General features: G+C 34.1%; 2 protein-coding genes and 2 long non-coding RNA genes across 5 annotated transcripts in view; 2 read left to right on the top strand and 2 right to left on the bottom strand.

Annotated features, from left to right (window-relative positions):
• The window catches only part of LOC117107016 (plasma membrane calcium-transporting ATPase 3-like), a 37014-nt gene extending 21133 nt beyond the window's left edge, over positions 1-15881 (top strand). For both annotated transcript variants that reach the window (XM_033248529.1, XM_033248528.1), the window contains exons 8-18: positions 1031-1233; positions 1686-1952; positions 2245-2483; positions 3028-3271; positions 4524-4697; positions 6240-6281; positions 6884-7078; positions 13688-13879; positions 13999-14206; positions 14851-15044; positions 15565-15881. In XM_033248529.1, the coding sequence (XP_033104420.1) occupies positions 1031-1233; positions 1686-1952; positions 2245-2483; positions 3028-3271; positions 4524-4697; positions 6240-6281; positions 6884-7078; positions 13688-13879; positions 13999-14206; positions 14851-15044; positions 15565-15747 (2141 nt within the window). In that variant the 3' untranslated portion in view covers positions 15748-15881. The remainder of the gene's footprint in view (positions 1-1030; positions 1234-1685; positions 1953-2244; positions 2484-3027; positions 3272-4523; positions 4698-6239; positions 6282-6883; positions 7079-13687; positions 13880-13998; positions 14207-14850; positions 15045-15564) is intronic.
• LOC117107017 (tripartite motif-containing protein 2-like) lies at positions 7186-10008 on the bottom strand. The gene has a single exon (XM_033248530.1). The coding sequence runs from the start codon at positions 9834-9836 to the stop codon at positions 7674-7676; it is 2163 nt and encodes a 720-aa protein (XP_033104421.1). The 5' UTR covers positions 9837-10008; the 3' UTR covers positions 7186-7673.
• Positions 15882-17001: 1120 nt separating the features above from the next.
• Positions 17002-19118, bottom strand: LOC117107014. The gene is made up of 2 exons (XR_004445179.1): positions 19062-19118; positions 17002-17152 (listed from the first exon to the last, which is right to left on the bottom strand). It is a non-coding gene; the product is annotated as an uncharacterized LOC117107014 (long non-coding RNA).
• On the top strand, positions 17017-19846 carry LOC117107015. The gene is made up of 2 exons (XR_004445181.1): positions 17017-17103; positions 19012-19846. It is a non-coding gene; the product is annotated as an uncharacterized LOC117107015 (long non-coding RNA).
• The last annotated feature ends 104 nt before the right edge of the window (positions 19847-19950 follow it).

The raw sequence follows: 19950 nt of genomic DNA, 5'->3' as shown, positions 1-19950 counted from the left end.
AAAATATAAATATTATTTTACATATAATATAAATGTTTATTAAATTTGTATACTGTCCTATGAAGAATTCCTCATACATAGTTAAGTTGAATTGCTCATTTTTAGGGTTTACAAAAGTTTTAAAATTTTTTTAGTGGTTTTACCTTGAATTTTATAGTTGACTTTCAACAAGAAATATCATACCTGTCAACCTTAAGAAATTTCAAAGACTAAGATCGGTTGACACATAATGAGTGCCAAAGGCACGAACAGTGGTTGAGGGCCAGGGGGCTGCCTAGGGTTCCCAGTTGGGGGTCGGGGTCCAGGGGCCAGAGGTTCCTGGACGCTTTAGATTAAATTGCATATCTAATCGATGTTAATGAGTTTACAATGATCTCAGATACAGTAGTTATTGAAACATGGAGGTAGAATGTTATGATGATGAATGTTAGTTATAGTGAAATTCATTACAAATTGAAAAAGAATCTCAAGTTTTAGGATAAGCGTAAGCTTTTCCAGTGTTTGCGTAAGACTTAACGGCAAATGCAAAAGGGGTCAGACAGGTCTGAAATATTTAAGTAAATTTCCATTCAATATGCACAAGATTTGCATAGGAATTATACCAACTTATGTAAAAAAAGAACTCAGCCAAACTCATCCAGTGGCAGGTTCAGAGGGGTACCCCCCACCCAAGGTTTTATTTATTTATTTATTTGTTTATTTTCAGTAGCTTAGTCAGTACTGCTTTTCAAAATAGTCCAGTTTTCTCAACAAAGTTAAGGATATAAAGACAAGTAAATTAAAAAAACAGAACAAAAAAGTATCAAAAAAGGAGAAAAGAAAAAAGAAAAACCCAAATTATACATGGCACGATAAGCAACAAAAAGTTTCAAATTACAAAAATTAAGCAATGCATATTCATGTCACTTGATGCAACGGCCAAGAAACCTAGAGCAGATGGTTGTCTTGATTGAGTAATATTTATTTGTAATATAAATATTATTCTTATTAATGTTTTCATTATTATTATTAAATTCTTTATACTTTCCAGCAATCGTACTGTGCATTCTGATTGGCCTAGCTGTTGTCATCAACTTCTGTTACCAGACGTTTGTTAATGATGGCAGTACCTGGGATATCAAGTACTTGAAGGACATCGTGGATCTTGTCATTGTCACCGTCACTGTCTTCACCATCACTTACCCTTCATTTCTGCCATCCATATACCATCACATCTGTAAGATGTCGGCTCATGTAAGACAAACATATATCTTTAAGTTTGTGTTTAGTTGTCATGTAATAGTTAATTATAATGCGGCTACATGCATTATTCCACTCAGTATTTCCTTATCCACTTCCTCCTACCCCCTTCAACCCCTTCTTCCTACCAGCTTCAACCCCTTCCTCCTACCCCCTCTCACCCCTTTCTCCTACTCCCTTTGACCCTTCCTCCTATCCCCTTCTACCTCCTACCCCTTCTTCCTACACCCTTCATTAAACATTAAACTAAATAACCTGAATAATAAAGTACATTTTAATGTATGTATTGTAGGTTGTCTTTTACTGGAGAAAAAAACATGTCCCAATGAATGCGATAGAATTTAGTTATTGTATTTTATTATAAATAATTTATTACTTTATATTACTTTACTGTTATTTATGTTATTTTCAATCCTATACATTTATTTTCTGGGTTTGACATACAGGAAATTCGACATGACCAAATATACGTCTGCAATGTGGAAGCATATGGAATTATGGGTAATATTACAACACTTTTGACAAACAAGACTGGAGTTATCACCGAGAACTATATGCGTGTTGAAGATATCTTTATCTTTAATGAAATGCTGCACATAAATTGGCCAGAGAGGCCACACAACCTCATTAGCAAACTAGAGATGACCAATGCAACCTTGTTGCTTACTGAAGGAATGTCTGTGAATACTGATTATACATCTCAAATAATAGAGGTGAGTGGACACGCAGTATTTAGTCACACCTGGTCATGTGATTGATAATAGAGGTGTGTGGACAGGCAGTATTTAGCCACACCTGGTCATGTGATTGATAATAGAGGTGAATGGACACGCAGTATTTAGTCACACCTGGTCATGTTATTAAAAATACAGATCACGCATGCCTCTATTTTCTTCCATTTGTCTTCATTGTTGCTATTAGTATTATTAGTATTATTTAATTGTATAATTACTAAATAACAGTAAATTCATTAATTTTTTTTTAATGCCTTCTCATGCAAAACAGAACCCTGGGTATAGTAACCTAGAACACGTTGGTGACAGGACAGACTGTGCTCTTCTGGAGTTTGTGAATATTCTAGGCGGACATTATCGAGCATTTCGAGACAGTAACCCCGAGGATAAAGTGATGCGTGTGTACCCCTTCAACACCAGTAGAAAAATGATGTGTAGCGTTATTGCAAAAGAAGATTTGAATGTAAACCGAGTTTATTGCAAAGGAGCTGCTGAGCGAGTGCTTAAAAGGTTTGTCAAGCAATCGATAGAATTGTCACTAGAACCCTATTGAGTCATTCTTACAGTGGTGGTGACAAACCATGATGATGTCACAAATGATGGTGGTATAGTGACAATCTTGACATGATGGTGACAACTATGATGATGGTACGAATGGTGATAAAAGTGACAAAATGGACAATGACATGGTGGCAGCCATGATGACAGTGATGATGAAGGCAATGAAGTGATAATGAGAATTTGATGTTACCATCAATGATAGCGATGATGATGATGGTGATAGAATGAGAGTGGTGGCAATGGGGTAGTGGTATTGTTCATTCATTTATTCATTTTTAATTTCCACCTTTCAATAAAAATCACAATACAATTGGAAAATACTTGGTTGTATTAATGTCCCCTGTACTTTTTAGATCAAATTTTTTTTTTTTTTTTTTTTAAAGTAGTACGTAGGTTTGCACTGTCCAGTTAACTACAAAACCTGTAGAGGTATTGATGATTATTTTTAAAAACATGATATAATCATAGAATAACTTAATTTCCCTCCATATAGATGCACAACATTCCTTGACAGTAAAGGTATGCCACGCCTATTGGACGGTGAAACTCGAGCTCAGTTAATTTCAAAAATAGAGGAGATGTCCATGAGAAAACTACGCACAATATGTTTGGCTTATCGAGACATGAGTATCGAAAGTACCGAGGAAGAAAGTGTAGACTTGGCACGTGAAGATGAGGTCATTTCAGATTTGACTTGTATCGCTTTGCTTGGAATTTCTGACCGCGTTCGTCAACAGGTATCAGGAACTTGTGTTAAATAATTTTGATGATAGTTCAAACATATGAACAGATAGATATTGTATAAAATATTAGAATTTTTATGGGAAAGAAATTATTTCATGCTTTCTGGTCATGTGGCCAATTGTTTATGTTGTCATCTACCTCTCTTAAGTTCATGTACTGTAGCATTCCTTTGCTATTGATGATTAAAATAGTAATTATATGATAATGATATGAAAAAGAGTTGTTGCTTCAGAGTGCATCTCACATTGAAAGTCAACAACAATGTAACGAAAGAAAATTACAATAAATCATATCTCCTAGGTCACTTCAGACAACCAGGTTTTCTCTTCCTTCTTTAAATACATTTAAACAATACTTTATCCAGTTCCTCAGTCATTTAGGAAGTACTATTCACTAAGTCACATCAATCGTATAAGTTAGATCAATATTTTTTTTAATTTTTTTAATTTATCTTTGTTTATTTAAAATAAATTAAATTATGATAATAATTACATTATAATGATATGGAAAAGAGTTGTTGGTTCAAAACGAAATACTATTCACTAGATTATTCCAATCGTATAAGTTAGATCAATATTTTTTATAATTTTTATAATTTATTTGTGTTTATTTCACTATGACAGTCCTAAATATGGTTATGATGACATCACACCATGACCATATGAGGCCGGTTGTGGCAAAATGGCCAAGTTGTAGCAAAAATTGAAATTCAAGTTGTTGGTATTTTCATATACCTGCGTATGTGATCTTTAAAATGAGGGGTCATTCATTGAAATTAGACATTTCAAGCCTACGTTATTGGAAAGTGAAAGTACAGTACTCTTAGAGTCAAGATAAACATGATTTTGAGTAATTGCCTATCAAAGTTATTTGTGTATACGTTGTTTAATAGAATGAGCTATCAAAATAACATTAAATAAACAATTTGTTGACCACTTCCAGAACTAATACTTTGGTACCTGATTAATAAGACATTAAACTGTTGATCTATAGTGAAAAACAAATTTGGATTTTTAGGCAATTTTTTGAGCTCCCATATTTTATAGCTCATTTACTCAATACTGGACTGTGCGACAACTTAACCATTTTGCCACGACATGCCTCATATATAGGCACATCATGACTATATATGGGCATACAACATTTTTGTCCAATAAAATTTGATAGACTAGACAGAACTTTTTAGAATCAATCCTATACAGACCAGTCCTATGACACTGAGTAAACATTCTCATTTTATTGTAGGCTGCTAAGTATGTCAGAGCCCTTCAGCGCAGCGGTATCAGGATCACCATGGTAACTGGAGATGTACTTCAGACAGCTGGAGCAGTAGCAAGGGAGTCTGGAATTGTTCGGAGCAACAAGGATCTGTGTCTTAATTCCGATACTTTCAACTTGAAAATCCATGGACTTCCAATGGTAAGTTTGTGTACATTTTTTAAAGAACTACTGTAGTGGGTATAAGTGAAAAGAAGAATGGCAAGACGTCCAACTTTTTGGTTTTCTTAAAAAAGAATCCTGTCTCAAAAAGTTCTACCATGATTGTAATTCATGTAAAAGTTTGTATCTAAACACATGCTGCGTCTATAGAATTTTCACCAATTTAAATCCTAAGGTCTTGCGGGAATCTCCGTTCAACCCCATGACTCCATCTGATGGTATACTTCTGAACCTTACTAGAGGCCTATTGGTTTGACTCCTAGAATTGTTGGACTATAGGCAAATTTCTAGAGTCTAGATGCAGGGTTCCCGGAACGCTGCCCTCAGCAGCGTGCGCGAAGCACGACTCAGAGCCAGAAGTGGAACATGAAATTTCAATATGGTTTTGTAGTCAGATTTGCGAGAAAAATTTTAGCTACCCGTATTTCTCGACTGAGACGTCAGTGGGAGCTGTAATTTGTATGGCAAGGAGATGGTGCTACCCTTAATTCGTATAAAGGGAATTTACGTCCACAAACCTTGTAGTTATTAATATTTTGGTTATAATAGAAAATTTTTATTTTTTGGTGACGTCACACTCACAATATAGTTAGCATGCATACGTCATAAGCTAGATTACATCACCTTTTCCTGGTAAGGCAAACTTTCCAGGTGTGCTTTTTTCATGGATAAACAAACACCACTGCTTTGCACATGCATGCCTTGCCTGTCTAGGGCTACAAGAGCCGCATTGTTAGCATTGTATAACACTTAAACAAGGTACCTCTGCAACTGAATTATTCTTAGTTATTGTTTTTTTCTTATTTTAATTTATTTCTTTCGAAAGTGTATTTTCTGTCACATATAATTGCACAGTCTACTTAGGCCTAGGCCAGTCTTATGCCTCATCTTCCCCCGCTACACAGTACATCAGTAGGCTAGGCCCCCCACGCTACAGTACAGATGTTTGCTAGGCAAGAGAACGTGATTGCACCTTACTTCCCAGGTGTTCATGTAACATTTGCATATTGTTAGCTAACCAGTTGTGTGTATTCCTTTGTGAAAATGAGTACCGTGGCGTACTCATTTTCACAAAGTATTTGCATCCCATCTTGGAAAGAGGGAACTTAGAAATAATTGTCTCCATATCTTTGCTAATTAATCACCGTAATTTAGCTCACACTTATGCATGGAGGGAGCACTTAAAATGTACAATAATCATTTCACTACCCGGCAAACCCCAAACTTTATTCATGCATTACATAAATAGTTTCATCTTGCTGTACTCCAACATCACTGGTGCATGGTAACAACCAACTGACTGCAGACCATTTCCGGTCACACATTACTTACTCTCCATAACACAGCACCCCCTAGTTCCATCACCTCTGGATGGAAACATTGGAGTAGGGAACCATGGTAAGGAGGTCATTGACCCACATGTTCAAAACCACACAATTGATAAGAAGCCACATGGATAGTAAATATGAAATATATTATTTTGATCAAATCAATATGATAATTGTTTTTGTATAATTCCAGAATGAACCAGTATATGCTACATCTATCACAGATAATCATAAGGTAGGATATGTCATTCTTATTTTAGTAGACATTTCTTCATGCATTTCAATACAAAACAAAAACATATATGTAGGTATTTACACATTTTTGTATTCTAGTTCCCTGGTTCTCAATCCTTTTCAGGTTGGAGTCCATTTTTAAACTGCTCAAAATGTCCCATACGTGTCCCAATGGAAATGCTGTTGGCTTGAGAGTCAAACGTCCTACCCTGCCCCATCATGATTGGGACTGATGTAAGAATCCTATAAAAATATGAACCCTCTAGATGCCTGGCAATGGCAATCTAATACATTGTGATTATAATATATGGAATAATTCTTTTTGTTTATAAATTGAATTTTTATTTTACTTCAATTTTTCAATTTTTGTGAAAACAGAACAATCCATACAGGATGTAGTTAATATTTCCTCACTTGGAACATGTTTGAAAAAGTACATGGAGTGTGCTGTGTCTATTATTACTTAAATGCATTCTTTGTGAAATGGAAATTGAGAAAAACCCAAACATCCATACAAGACCTAGTTAATATTCCTTTACATTGAACATAATTGATAAATATAAGGTTTAATGTATACATTATTTATATTGATAATAATTTTAGATAATATATGCAGAATTTAACAAGATATGGCCACGTCTCAAAGTCCTTGCTCAAGCTCAGCCAGAAGACAAGCAGTGCCTTGCCAGAAAGATACCTGCCGCACCGTCTGAGCTTCAGCCCCAGCTGGTTGCAGTTACTGGACGTTACATTGGGGATGAGGAGACACTGGCTGAGGCTGACCTTGGCATTGCTCTCGTAAGTTTTTGCGATCTTTGGAGGATCTTATTTTGGAGGTTGTTTCTTTTGGAGATGGGCTTCTTTTTGAGATGGGCTTTTTTTTTGGTCTTTTTTTTAGGCTACTTTTACAAGTTAAAAAGAAATGGGGCTTTTCAAAATGAATGCTGTAATAATCTAACAATTTGCCCTTACTTTAAAGTGCTAAGACTAGAAAATAATATTTTAATACAGTGATCTTCAACAAAAAATTTGGTTAAATCAAGCTGAAGATTTTTCTGTGTATAGATTATACAACATTAAACAATCAAATATTTTTGTTTTAAATTCTGTGTTGACCTGTGTTTTATGAAGTGTCTCAAGCATTGCTGGTTATTGTTATAGGTACACAGAATATATTGATATCATGTATACATATGGGGAAAATGCTGCAGAGATATGGAGGGGTGGGGGTCGAGGTGGTGGTCAGGGTTGGATCCAGAATGGGGCGGGGGCATAGCAGTTTCAGGATAGTTAAGTAAGAGTACATGACATTGATATGCATTGAAATTTTTAAGATTTAGTGGCAAAACGGGGAACGTGCCCCCTACTTGAGGGCAGCAGACTATAATAATATTTAATAATTGAATACTTGTACAGTTTTGTCACAATCATTTGTTATTGCAACTCTGTGTGGATAATAGGAAATAACTGTTATCCCATATACATACTTGATTTGATCTTCTGGTTTATCTATTCTTTTGATGAAAGTTCCGTCTTTATGGAATAGCTGTAGTTTGTGGTCACTTGATATAATGATGTTGTCATCCTCATCAACTACAAGTCTACAAGGATTCCTCACCTTACCGTTCTTTTCACCTGATTTGACAAGCACCTTCATGAACCTTCCCTCTTTATCAAAAAGTTGTATCCTACTGTTGAAACACTCCACTAAAATAACATTTCCTTGGTTTGTAAAAGTAACATCAGTAACTGCATTCATTTCTCCGACTCGATTGCCCTTTGACCCTATCTTCTTTACCATATGACCACTATTAATGTCAAACAAGAACACACAGCCAATATTCCAATCTCCTACATACACAACATTTGATGCCTCATCCACATGGATACCAGATGGATTCTTAAATATTCCCTGACCAATTGATTTTATCAGCTGTCCATTCATATTGCATACTTTGATGCATTTAATACCATCAATGAATACTATGTTACCATTAAACATTTTGTACATTCTATCAACTCGTATACCTTGTGGTAATGTAACCTTACCAATATATTCTCCTGATTGCTTGTATTTTAATATTTCATTGGTCCAGCATGAAACTAGCAAGCAATCATCTTCACACTTAACTACATCTCTGACATCTCTAACATTTTTTTGGTCTAATTTAATGGTATTTACTAATCCTTTCTTCTCTACTTGAATTATCAATGGTGACTGCTTGATTGGTTCGCCATAAGCACTCACATCTATTTTACAAACACCTGGACTTTTGCATTTTCCTGTCATAAAATAACCTCCATTGTCATCTTCTTGAACTTGTGCGATGTAGGCATCTCCTGTAGGCTGTGTCCATGTTGCCTTCAGTTGATCTGCATGTATTTCACATTCGTCTGTTTTAATTATTTTGACAAATATTATCTGCCCTTTGGTCACAGATTTCTGGCCCTTTAATGTTAGACAGTCTGCTGCCCCTGATTGTGCTACATATCCAATATCACTTTGTTGCAATGTTGAAATTTGTTGTTTGTTAATGTAGAATTTAATGAGTCTCTTATCAGTTGGACTTGTTTTTGGAAATTCACTGATTTTTTCCTTCAGTGCTGTAATCTCCTTTTGACTTGATTCTATTACTAAAGGTTCTTTACTTTTCATTAACTGATTGAGAAAATTTAGTTTTGTGTCAATGTCAAAAATCATTGTTTTCAGTTCATCTTTTTGGGCATTGTTTACTTTATTTTTCTTTTGGTAAATTGTCTTCACTTCATTTTTCATTTTGTCTCCATTCCCCTTGATTGTCTTTACCATTTCTTCTACCTGATTGTCTATATCTCTCAAACATTTGTCTTTGCTTTGTTCTAATTTTGTAGAATTCTCAATGACTGTTTCCAGACCATCTTTTAATTTGTCTTTGATGTTATAGGCAGCTTTCTCCAATGGTGCCAAAGTTTCTTGAAATTGTTTTAATGCTTCTGAAACATTGATTGTTTTGTGTTTCCCTTCCCAGGCATTGTGGTTCGAAGTTTTACATTGCATACAGATTGAAATTTTACAGTCTTTGCAATAGAATTCCAATGGTTTTTCGTGAAGCAAACACATTGGAGGATGTAGTGATGCTTTTTGTAAGTGGCTCATTGATGACATATCCTCCAATGAAATTAGCTTGTGTTTTGCAAAGAGTCTAAAGTCTTTATGATGGTCACCACAAATAGAACACAAATGTTGTTTGCAATCTTCACAGTAGTATTTTGCATATCCTTTTCCACAAACACATTTTATCTGATCTGTTTTCGAAAAGTGCTCAATTGTTTCTAATAAGTTATTTAGAATGGTATTTGGTGGGAGCTTCTGAAGCCCGCCCTCTGGAATAGGATATGATTTTGAGCAAGTTGGGCAGGTCAGCTTACCCTTCTCCTTAACCCAGTCTTCCAGGCACGCCAAACAAAAAGTATGGAGGCAGGTAAGGGATTTAGGATTTTTAAATCTCTTAAAGCAGATAGTACACTCCAAGTTCTCATCAACAATTTCCACAAACTGTAAATCGCTGGTAGCCATCTTGAAATAATTCTGTGAATTATAAATACAGTTTTTAAGTTCAGTATTCAGTTTGCTCTTGTATATATTGCTACATCCTTGTTCTCTTAATGCTAGCTATGTAATCTGCAACGAGAAAAGAATATATTTAAATGTTATTCATGCTATGATGATACAATAGTGTAGAGGTTGCAGTTTTTATTTATTTATTTTTTAATTTCTAAAACCAAACTAACAACAGATGAGATTCGCCACTTAAAGGAGGGTAAATAATAAGATCAACAAGTAGAATAATAAATGAAAAACCTGCACAAAATACATAATACAATATCTAAGTTTGTACAAAAACATGACAGAAAAAAACAACATTAAAATATACTGAAAAATTTCTTCCTGAACTGATGCAGGGAATTTTAAAAGATATCTAAATCATTAAACATTCCTAAAGAAGAATTTTAAGCTTTACTTATTCTGCAAAATAATCCATTTAAAGGAACCTAAAATATAGGTTTTGTTCTTAATCTGCGGATTAAGATGCTGGTAAAAAAAAAAGAAGAAATAAATTGACAATTAAAGTTGCTATGTACAGAATTAATCCTTAATCTGATTGAATTAACGCATATGTTTAAGCTTGCAGTACACGACGTAGGTAGTTCTGAAAAGAACTGTTGTAGTTGAGAAAGTCTCGACGTTTTGATTGATTTGCTTTAATCATCTTCAGGAGAATGATATCTGCAGAAATTCCAAATAGGGAAATACTTATAATTATGTTTGGGTAGAGATGCTGGCTGTTAATTGGATGAATAAACTGACCAATGAGAAGACTGCTAGTGAAAGGCTAAAACAAAAGCCATTGTTCACTGAGGGAAAGTAGACATACAATTTTGATTGAAATAGACATACAATACCAGATATTGTTTCTTGGAAATTATTAGAACTTTCAGCCTCTCTAGAATAGGCGAGCGATTAAGTCAGGGGCAGCTATAATATCAGCGCTGGTTCAAACGGCTCATTTGCCAATGGTTCTGGAGGTGGAACAAGTCTTCTCGGATAAGGACTTTAAACTGTAGGCCCAGTGTACGCATTTGGCTCGTGTGCACTTTAAACAACCCAGTACTTCCTGAGAAGAGTAGGGGCTAACCCCTGTGTACTGTCCCATTCAGTCCCCTGTTGTTAATGGATATGCCACGTAGGATGGGGATTAGGTTCACTGATTGGCATATTTTTGGCGCTTGTGCCTAAATAAATGAAATAAAATGAATAAACCAGCCCTACAAAAACCCATTTTAACAATAAATTCTCCGGGCGCTTATTCGAACTAAGTACTTCATTCCAGTGTTACTAATGTGTAATGGTAATTACTGTAGGTGTTATATTTCTAAAGTACTTTACACAATTTAAATCATCATAAGTCGCTAATAAATATAAAAAAATATAAATATTGAGGATTAAACTAATTTATTAATTTAATAATTAATAATCTATTAATAATTTATATTGCACATATTCCAATGAAATGTATGTTCAAATGTTACAATAAAATATACAATAATACAAATTTACAATATAAAAAAAGAGATATAAAAAAATTATGAACGGCTAAAATTTGTACAGCATTGGGTCAATTGTATTGCATCACACTTACACAAAATTTAAAATTCACGCAAGTCTAATCGGTGACAAGACAGAACAAATTAAAAACCATGAAACAACTTCAAACTTACCTAGGTAAACAACTGAGAAAAGAAGCAAGAATTTGAACAAAACGCCATTAATTAATCAAATAGCTGTTGATGTGACTGTGGGTTTTCCCAGGTTTTGTGTATCAGATCGTGTGAATGGTATAGCTGGGCTCTTTAGTGTGCAGCGAACTGTGACTTGGTGAAATCTGCATACAGAGATTTTTAACAATGTGAAATTCAATAAACATTCAATACATTTTTGCTTTGCATCACAATACACATATAGATTAGTGAAGCCTAAAAATGTGAAAGCTATTAAACATGAATAAACTGCTATCTCCATTTATAGTGTGCAGTGTGAACCTTATATGCAATCACTACTATAATATTAAAAGGAAGTGTTTTTTTATTTTCTGCTTCAGGAAACACTGTTGAATGTTTAAAGTTGACATTGCTATCTATTATGCCTAACTCAATCGCTATATATTTATTGCAGCTGTCAATTCCCTTTTTCTTTTTTATGCAAATGGCTCACTGTCACTCTAGTTTTGTTGTAACTTTAGGTAGACTACTAATTTATTCAAGTAATTTTTATCATTAAATCAATAGGGCCGGACAGTACATAAATATTCTGCGTAAAATATTTAATGTTTTCAATATTATTTTTATATGTTGTTCAATATTCAATATATCATTTGTATACATATAAAATAATTGTCTAAAATGGTCACATACAACATCTGTTTAAAAAATAATAAAAATGCGAGATTTAACACAAAAATATATCTGACATAATTCAAATTTCTTCAGTTCCTATTACTTTCTGAGCGGACTTGCTGATCTTAAGAACTTTCTTCATATGCACTTTATTTAGACAGTTACAATACTAATGCACTGATCGTTAAGACAGATAAAATTACAGATTCATAAACTAGTGTGATGATCTTGTTGCATATATGAAATTTTGTATTCTTCTTAAAAAGTAGAGCCTCTTGTAACACTTACTGGTGAATTGCTTAGTGCTCTCCTTCCAGTTTATCATCTATAACCATGCCTAGTTATTTATGATCTCTATTAGACCACTTCAAATTTATCAATTTTAGATTATATAATACATACTCCAAGCTCCAGCATTTTGTATTCCATGTCCCATGAACCGTAAACAGTTACGCTCTAAAGAGGTATACTGTTCTTTGTAGTAATTCTTTTTTTTCACAAATGGATACATACAATAGAACCACAGTATATAACACAAGATGAGCAGATATCTAATATATAGAAAAACCAAAAACTGAATACAAAAAAAAGAGTTTTACCTACCGTGGTACCTATGTCGAATTTAAACAGTTATTTTATCTTGAGTGTACAATTTCACTCTGTTTGCTCACCTTGTATATAATGTAAAATGATTTTTTTAGTATTTATGTATTGTGTTTCTTAACCTTCTGTTCTTGATACTTAACTACTACATAAGAAGGTATAATGCATGCTCCAGGTGTTGAGATGCGTGCCATCGTGTTTGGGATTCAGCGTCATCATCAGGCATGATGACATGATTGATGTCGGAGTGCTGGGTCCGGGCGCGCTGGTGTGCATTTGGTTGCTTGGAGAGTGTATTATACTTTCTTATCTGAAATTTTTTTACTACATTGTGTTTGCATTTATAGTTTTGTACTACTTATATTTATACAGCCTTGCATGGCCTTGATGAAAAACACCCTAGGGTGAATCAATTTTTACCGTGTTGAAATAAAGTATTTATTATTATTATTATTATTAATTTGTATATTACTGATAACACAAGTCTCAATAATAAGAATGATAATGATGATGATGATAATAATATTGAAAGTAGCAAAATTATATGTTTTGCTAAACCAGTTAGTTGCTTACCTTAGCAACAGTTTTTGCAATTGCTTTTGTCACTTTCTTCAGGCTAATGAACTCTTGATTGAATTGGGTCATTCACACTTCGGTGAGCAACAGTCGAAGTAAGAATGAAATGGCCATTGACTCCAAGGAGATAGTCATCCATTTCTACTGCTCTTGCTGCATGATAGCAGGAAAACAAATTCTTTCAAAGACATTATTTATATAGAAAATGATGATACTATTATTATTATAATTATTATTATTATTATTGATTTGATGTTTTGTTTGTTGACATAGTGATTTATTTTGTCTTGACAGGGAAATGTTGGTTCAGTGGAAGCCAAGACTGCTGCCGACGTCATTTTGAAGGACGACAGTATTTTTAGCATTAGACAAGCTGTCATGTGGGGACGCAATATCTGGGATGGGGTTGTGAAATTCGTCCAATCGCAGTTGGTTAGAGGTATGGTGACGTCGCTCATCGCATTTATTGGAGCTTGCACTTTTTCGGTAAGTTTATTCTTCCTGAGTAAAGTCAACACACTACTGCTTTAAATCATATGTTCGTGTAACAGTTAACCCAGACATCTACAAATTTTAAATAATCTATGCCAATTTCATTCTTCTAGAATTGTCCAATCAGAGCCATCCAAGTACTGTGGTCGTACCTATTGGTTGATGTTTCTATCATCCTATTGGCTGACAAACCAACTCGTCATATTTTGAAGTACAAGGCTTTGGGTTCTGACAATCATATGATTTCAGAACTGTTCATCGTTACAGTTCTTTCTCACTTTGTGTACCAAATAACTGTGCTTCTTGTGTTCATCTATAAAGGTAAGAAATGTATCATTACCTGCCATTACATTTTTTTGGCTCAATTTATAATGCTTGTAAGTTTGTTGGAAATTATCACCCTGATTTTTATCATAAGCATTTAAAAGCTAAAAATGACTTGTTACAACAGCTAATTTATTGTGGATGCAGGTTTTAACCCTTGTTAGGAAGGGGATTTAGATGGTGAAATAGTTCTTTTTCAATATTTTTATAATAATGAAAAAAAAAAAACTTGTATAGCACATCATGTAAAAAAGCCTCTATTCACTATTTTAGCAATGGTAGTGAGAGAAAAAAAAATGATGTAACCAGATAAAACTAACCTTTTCCTTAACCTAATGCATGGGTGGCTAATGGCACAGAGGAGTTCATCTACCCCTTGTTCAGCTGGGTTTTCTCTTGCTGCTAGGTGGTCATACACCCTCCTACCCTCCCGCTAATACCACCAAATGCATTTACCAGAATCGGTCGCCGACTGCGTGACCGGATGCAGTTTATAACGTCATCCCCAGGACACTGTAATCTTATAATACATTTAAATATGCTTATATACAATTACTTAACTATTTAGTTAAACTTCTCCCTGCTGGACGCAATACCAGAATTTTTAAGGCAAGTTTAAGATGTAAATTGTGTACTTTCAGGTGCTGAACTGTTTGACATCGACGATGGGCTGTTGAGAAGCCCGTCCGCATTTCCCACGCAACACATGACTATGGTCTTTAATGTTTTCATGTTGATGCAAATTTTCAATCAATTGAACGAGCGCAAAGTTCATGGCCAACAGCAGATATACAAGGGCCTGTATCAGATAAGGTCGCTAGTCTATTTAGTTGAGGTGAGTTTGTAATCATTTAAGTTATTTTTTATGAGGGGATGGCTTACTAGTCATCAGTGTTCATATGTAAATAAGATTACCTTCTGCAGCAAGTCACAGGTGAAGACTTGAGACTTTTTACTTTTGTAAATTGTACCATTTTATGTCAGTTTATTGTTTACTCAACAAGCTCATTGGTAAACAGCAATAAATTTTAGATAGTTTGTAACATTATTTTTGGGCAGATTGTCTAGTCACCGTGCTAAATATTGTGGACAACAAGAATTGTTGGTTGATTTTTTTCGATTGTTATTATTGTTTTCAGACTATCAGACTACCTTATTGATAGAAAGCAGTAGATGATGGAGAATTTGTACCATTTTTCCTGGACTTGCTTATCTACTCTTTATATATAGTGCATTTCATTCTGGTTACATATGCTTATTTACCTGAAAGTCAAACATTGATTTGATTTTTTTTAACTTTTTAAAAATAATTGAAAATGGAATTTTTATTAATTATATTCATTTTTCTTTTTCAGCTTGTTGCCCAGGTGTTAATTGTTCAAAATGGTAACTATGGCTTCGGTACTAAACCGCTAGATTTGGACCAATGGTTGTGGTGCCTAGCATTTGGTATTGGTACCCTCCTCTGGCACCAGATTGTTCTCATATTCTACAAACTCATCAATATGCTGGTTCCATTGATAGTGAATGGAAATTGATAGAAATTTTGTCACTGTAAATTGCAATATTGAACATCATGCCAGTCAGTTGAAAACTCTTAAGAGGCTACAGTGGTGTATCTAGAAGACTTGAAATGGGCCCACACAGACTTTTGTGGGCCCTACTCACCCCCCCCCCCCAAGATATGCCACTGAGATTTTTCTGTCTCTTATACACATCTAGATGTGTATAAGAGACAGAGATATGCCACTGAGAGGCTCTAACATTGTGGTTAAGTTGCTGATCCTTCATTTCCACATTTTTGGGTTCAAATCCTACAAGCATTCTTCTCATGACTTAAACAAGATCTCTTTTATCTCAGAATAATTTAGAAAGAAAATAGAAAAGGAAAATATTTGTTAAAAGATTTAAGTAGATTGCTGTATTGTTCAATCAGCAACGGAAATGATCTATTGATTATGAAGTTGAAAAAAGATTGTTGTAACATAATACTTCCTTTCATGATGAATAGTGCCTTTGCCCTCAAGAGGGCAGTAGATTTCTATTTTGATTATGAATTTGTATATAAGATTGCTGTGCACAAACATAACTTATCTTTCTAATTTAACTAAGCAAAAGTACAAAGACACAACAGAAATACAGGCTGAAGCATATGGTGTTGACTTGTCTGTAATGTTGAAATAGTTTTATTGATTTTATAAACTGAAAAAGCTGAGATTCCTTTAGAAAACTGTTTAGTATTGACTTAGGTTTTCAGTAAATATGTTTGTCTTTAATAATATAATAATTTTGATGGTGCAACAGGTTTTGTATTGTTATTTGAATCACTACACAATAGAAAAAAGAAGCAATTGCGAAAAAAAGTTTGCATGTTCTATGTTATATTGTATTTGTATATGTTTATAATAGTTATCTACTGTACATAAATTTTGATGTGTAGGAATTATATTTGCGTTTAAAGCCAACTCATACAGCGTCATATGATGCGATTTATAATCGGGGACAGTCTTTAGGTCGTCGTGAGAATAGTCCCCAACGCACACCCATCAAGTCAGCATTCTACTCGCACAGAGCAGATGCGACAACTTATTGCGTCATACGATGCTGTGTAAGTTTGCCTTTACATCCAATTGCATCTTACCAATTTATGTTTAAATTTTATGTTTTAACCATGTATTCATTTTTTATTAAACTTCTAATTGGTATCATTAATGACAATGTATGTAACGTTTATTTCTTATATAATATTTTGCACAAACAATTATATTTTTATACTCCTAAATGTTCCTTTGACGCTTTATGTTTTTGTTTTTGTTGTATTTATGTAAAAGATGTATTTAATTTTATCTTCTTTAGTATGTTTATACGCTTTTACTAACATTATATAGATATAGGTATATATCGGTATATTAAATTAAAAAATGATTATGCTTTTTTTTATACCTATTCATAAACAAATAAGCTGGTCTACCTAGGTCTGTCTCTTATACACATCTTTTTCAGTGGCAAATCTTGGAATTTGAAGAGGGCCAGGGAGGGACTTTCACAGATGGCCTGGGTCCAGGCCCTAATTTTGGGTTACTCACTCTTTATTGCACTTAGTGCGCGCCATACCCAATTTAATTGGCGTCCCATACTCGGTTTCTTTTTTTTCGGATTATTTCTTATTCCGACTCTAAATTAACTTTTTCGTTGGTGACGCTGTCCAGAATGAGAAAGATAATAAAAAAATAAGAGACTTGTGGCAAGTCTAATGGAGGAAATACCACCTAACTCCACCATGGTTGGGGCTGAGGGAAGAAAATTTATGATTATGGCACCTCCAAATGGTCGGAAGTTGCACTGTCATGCAATTTGAATATCATATTCTTTTTTCCCCATTTTTTTAAATCTTTAAAAATAGAGGGGAACCTGTCTCTTATACACATCTAGATGTGTATAAGAGACAGCTACAAACTCATCAATATGCTGGTTCCATTGATAGTGAATGGAAATTGATATAAATTTTGTCACTGTAAATTGCTATATTGAACATCATGCCAGTCAGTTGAGAACTCTTAAGAGGCTACAGTGGTGTATCTAGAAGACTTGAAATGGGCCCACACAGACTTTTGTGGGCCCTACTCACCCCCCCCCCCCAAGATATGCCACTGAGAGGCTCTAACTTTGTGATTAAGTTGCTGGTCCTTCATTTCCACATTTTTGGGTTCAAATCCTACAAGCATTCTTCTCATGACTAAAACAAGATCTCTTTTATCTCAGAATAATTTAGAAAGAAAGTAGAAAAGGAAAATATTTGTTAAAAGATTTAAGTAGATTGCTGTATTGTTCAATCAACAACAGAAATGATCTATTGATTATGAAGTTGAAAAAAGATTGTTGTAACAATTACTTTCTTTCATGATGAATAGTGCCTTTGCCCTCAAGAGGGCAGTAGACCTCTATTTTGATTATGAATTTGTATATAAGATTGCTGTGCACAAACATAACTTATCTTTCTAATTTAACTAAGCAAAAGTACAAAGACACAACAGAAATACAGGCTGAATCATATGGTGTTGACTCCTGTAAGGTTGAAATAGTTTTATTGATTTTATAAACTGAAAAAGCTGAGATTCCTTTAGAAAACTGTTTAGTATTGACTAAGGTTTTCAGTAAATATGTTTGTCTTTAATAATATAATAATTTTGATGGTGCAACAGGTTTTGTATTGTGATTTGAATCATTACACAATAGTAAAAAGAAGTAATTGCGAAAAAAAGTTTGCATGTTCTATGGTATATTGTATTTGTATATGTTTATAATAGTTATCTACTGTACATAAATTTTGATGTGTAGGAATTATATTTGCGTTTAAAGCCAACACATACAGCGTCATATGATGCAGCCTGATGCGATTTATAATTGGGGACAGTCTTTAGGTCGTCGTGAGAATAATCCCCAATGCACACCCATCAGGTCAGCATTCTACTCGCACAGAGCAGATGCGACAACTTATTGCGTCATACGATGCTGTGTAAGTTTGCCTTTACATCCAATTGCATCTTACCAATTTATGTTTAAATTGTATGTTTTAACCATGTATTCATATTTTATTAAACTTCTAATTGGTATCATTAATGACAATGTATGTAACGTTTATTTCTTATATAATATTTTGCACAAACAATTATATTTTTATACTCCTAAATGTTCCTTTGACGCTTTATGTTTTCGTTTTTGTTGTATTTATGTAAAAGATGTATTTAATTTTATCTTCTTTAGTATGTTTATACGCTTTTACTAACATTATATAGATATAGGTATATATCGGTATATATTAAATTAAAAAATGATTATGCTTTTTTTATACATTACCCTGGTTTCCCAGATAGACAAAGTTCTAATATTAATATAATGATGGAATATGATCAGTAAAAGAAATAAGGTTGCTTGTCATTATATGATGAAATTTATTACCTACCTAGGTAGACCAGCTTATTTGTTTATGAATAGAGAACACTCCTTCGTATTAACATGTTTTTCATTTATTTACTATAGCTAGTACAATCATCGATATGTGCATTTAAGGTTGTGAAGTATGTAATGGAATAATGATACCAAAGATTGATCAAATCTTGACTGATGCAATACTGTTGCAATGTAGTAATTACTGTAAATTGATGAGATTTTACACAGCCTTGAAACTAGGGGCATATCTAGAACATAAACCTGGACACTCATTGCGTTGTATGACCAACTCCGCTTCATGTGATTGCGAGACGATGTGACGCTGTCTGATGGTCGTCAGTGGCACTCTGAACGGATCTTCATTAAAAATTGATCTGTTGCGCACGTCTTCTTGTTGCGTTCTTCATTTAAATTGCGTCCGCAGATGACTGTCGGCGCATTGATTGTTTGGCTTTAAGCATTTGGAATTGGGTAGGGAAGGGATGGAAACGGAGAAACTGGGAATGCACCTTGTCGCCTCGCACTTACACACAGTAATTTATTATGCACTTGGTAATATCAGATTGCAAATTAAGTGTTGCATTTACTTTAAAAGCACTTGTGTAGCATTAACATACAGTGCTGTGTTGTTAATGTTGTTTCTTTTGTGGGTTGTATTGTAGTGTGGTGGTCGTGGTCATGGACTTTTACCATTAAAAATCCACTTCACAATAGACGAACTGGGAATACTCCAGCCTTAATAATGGCTCCTGAATGGATTTACTTTACTACTAATACAACTGGAGTCCAGA

This window comes from Anneissia japonica, unplaced genomic scaffold, assembly GCF_011630105.1.
Source record: "Anneissia japonica isolate Jap-2015-1 unplaced genomic scaffold, ASM1163010v1 scaffold9291_len582782_cov165, whole genome shotgun sequence".
NCBI lineage: Eukaryota > Metazoa > Echinodermata > Crinoidea > Comatulida > Comatulidae > Anneissia > Anneissia japonica.
This window is presented reverse-complemented; position numbering and strand designations above follow the sequence as displayed.

Bases quoted from the DNA above. Each gene is read 5' to 3' on its own strand.
- LOC117107017 (XM_033248530.1), bottom strand. From the start codon at position 9,836: ATGGCTACCAGCGATTTACAGTTTGTGGAAATTGTTGATGAGAACTTG.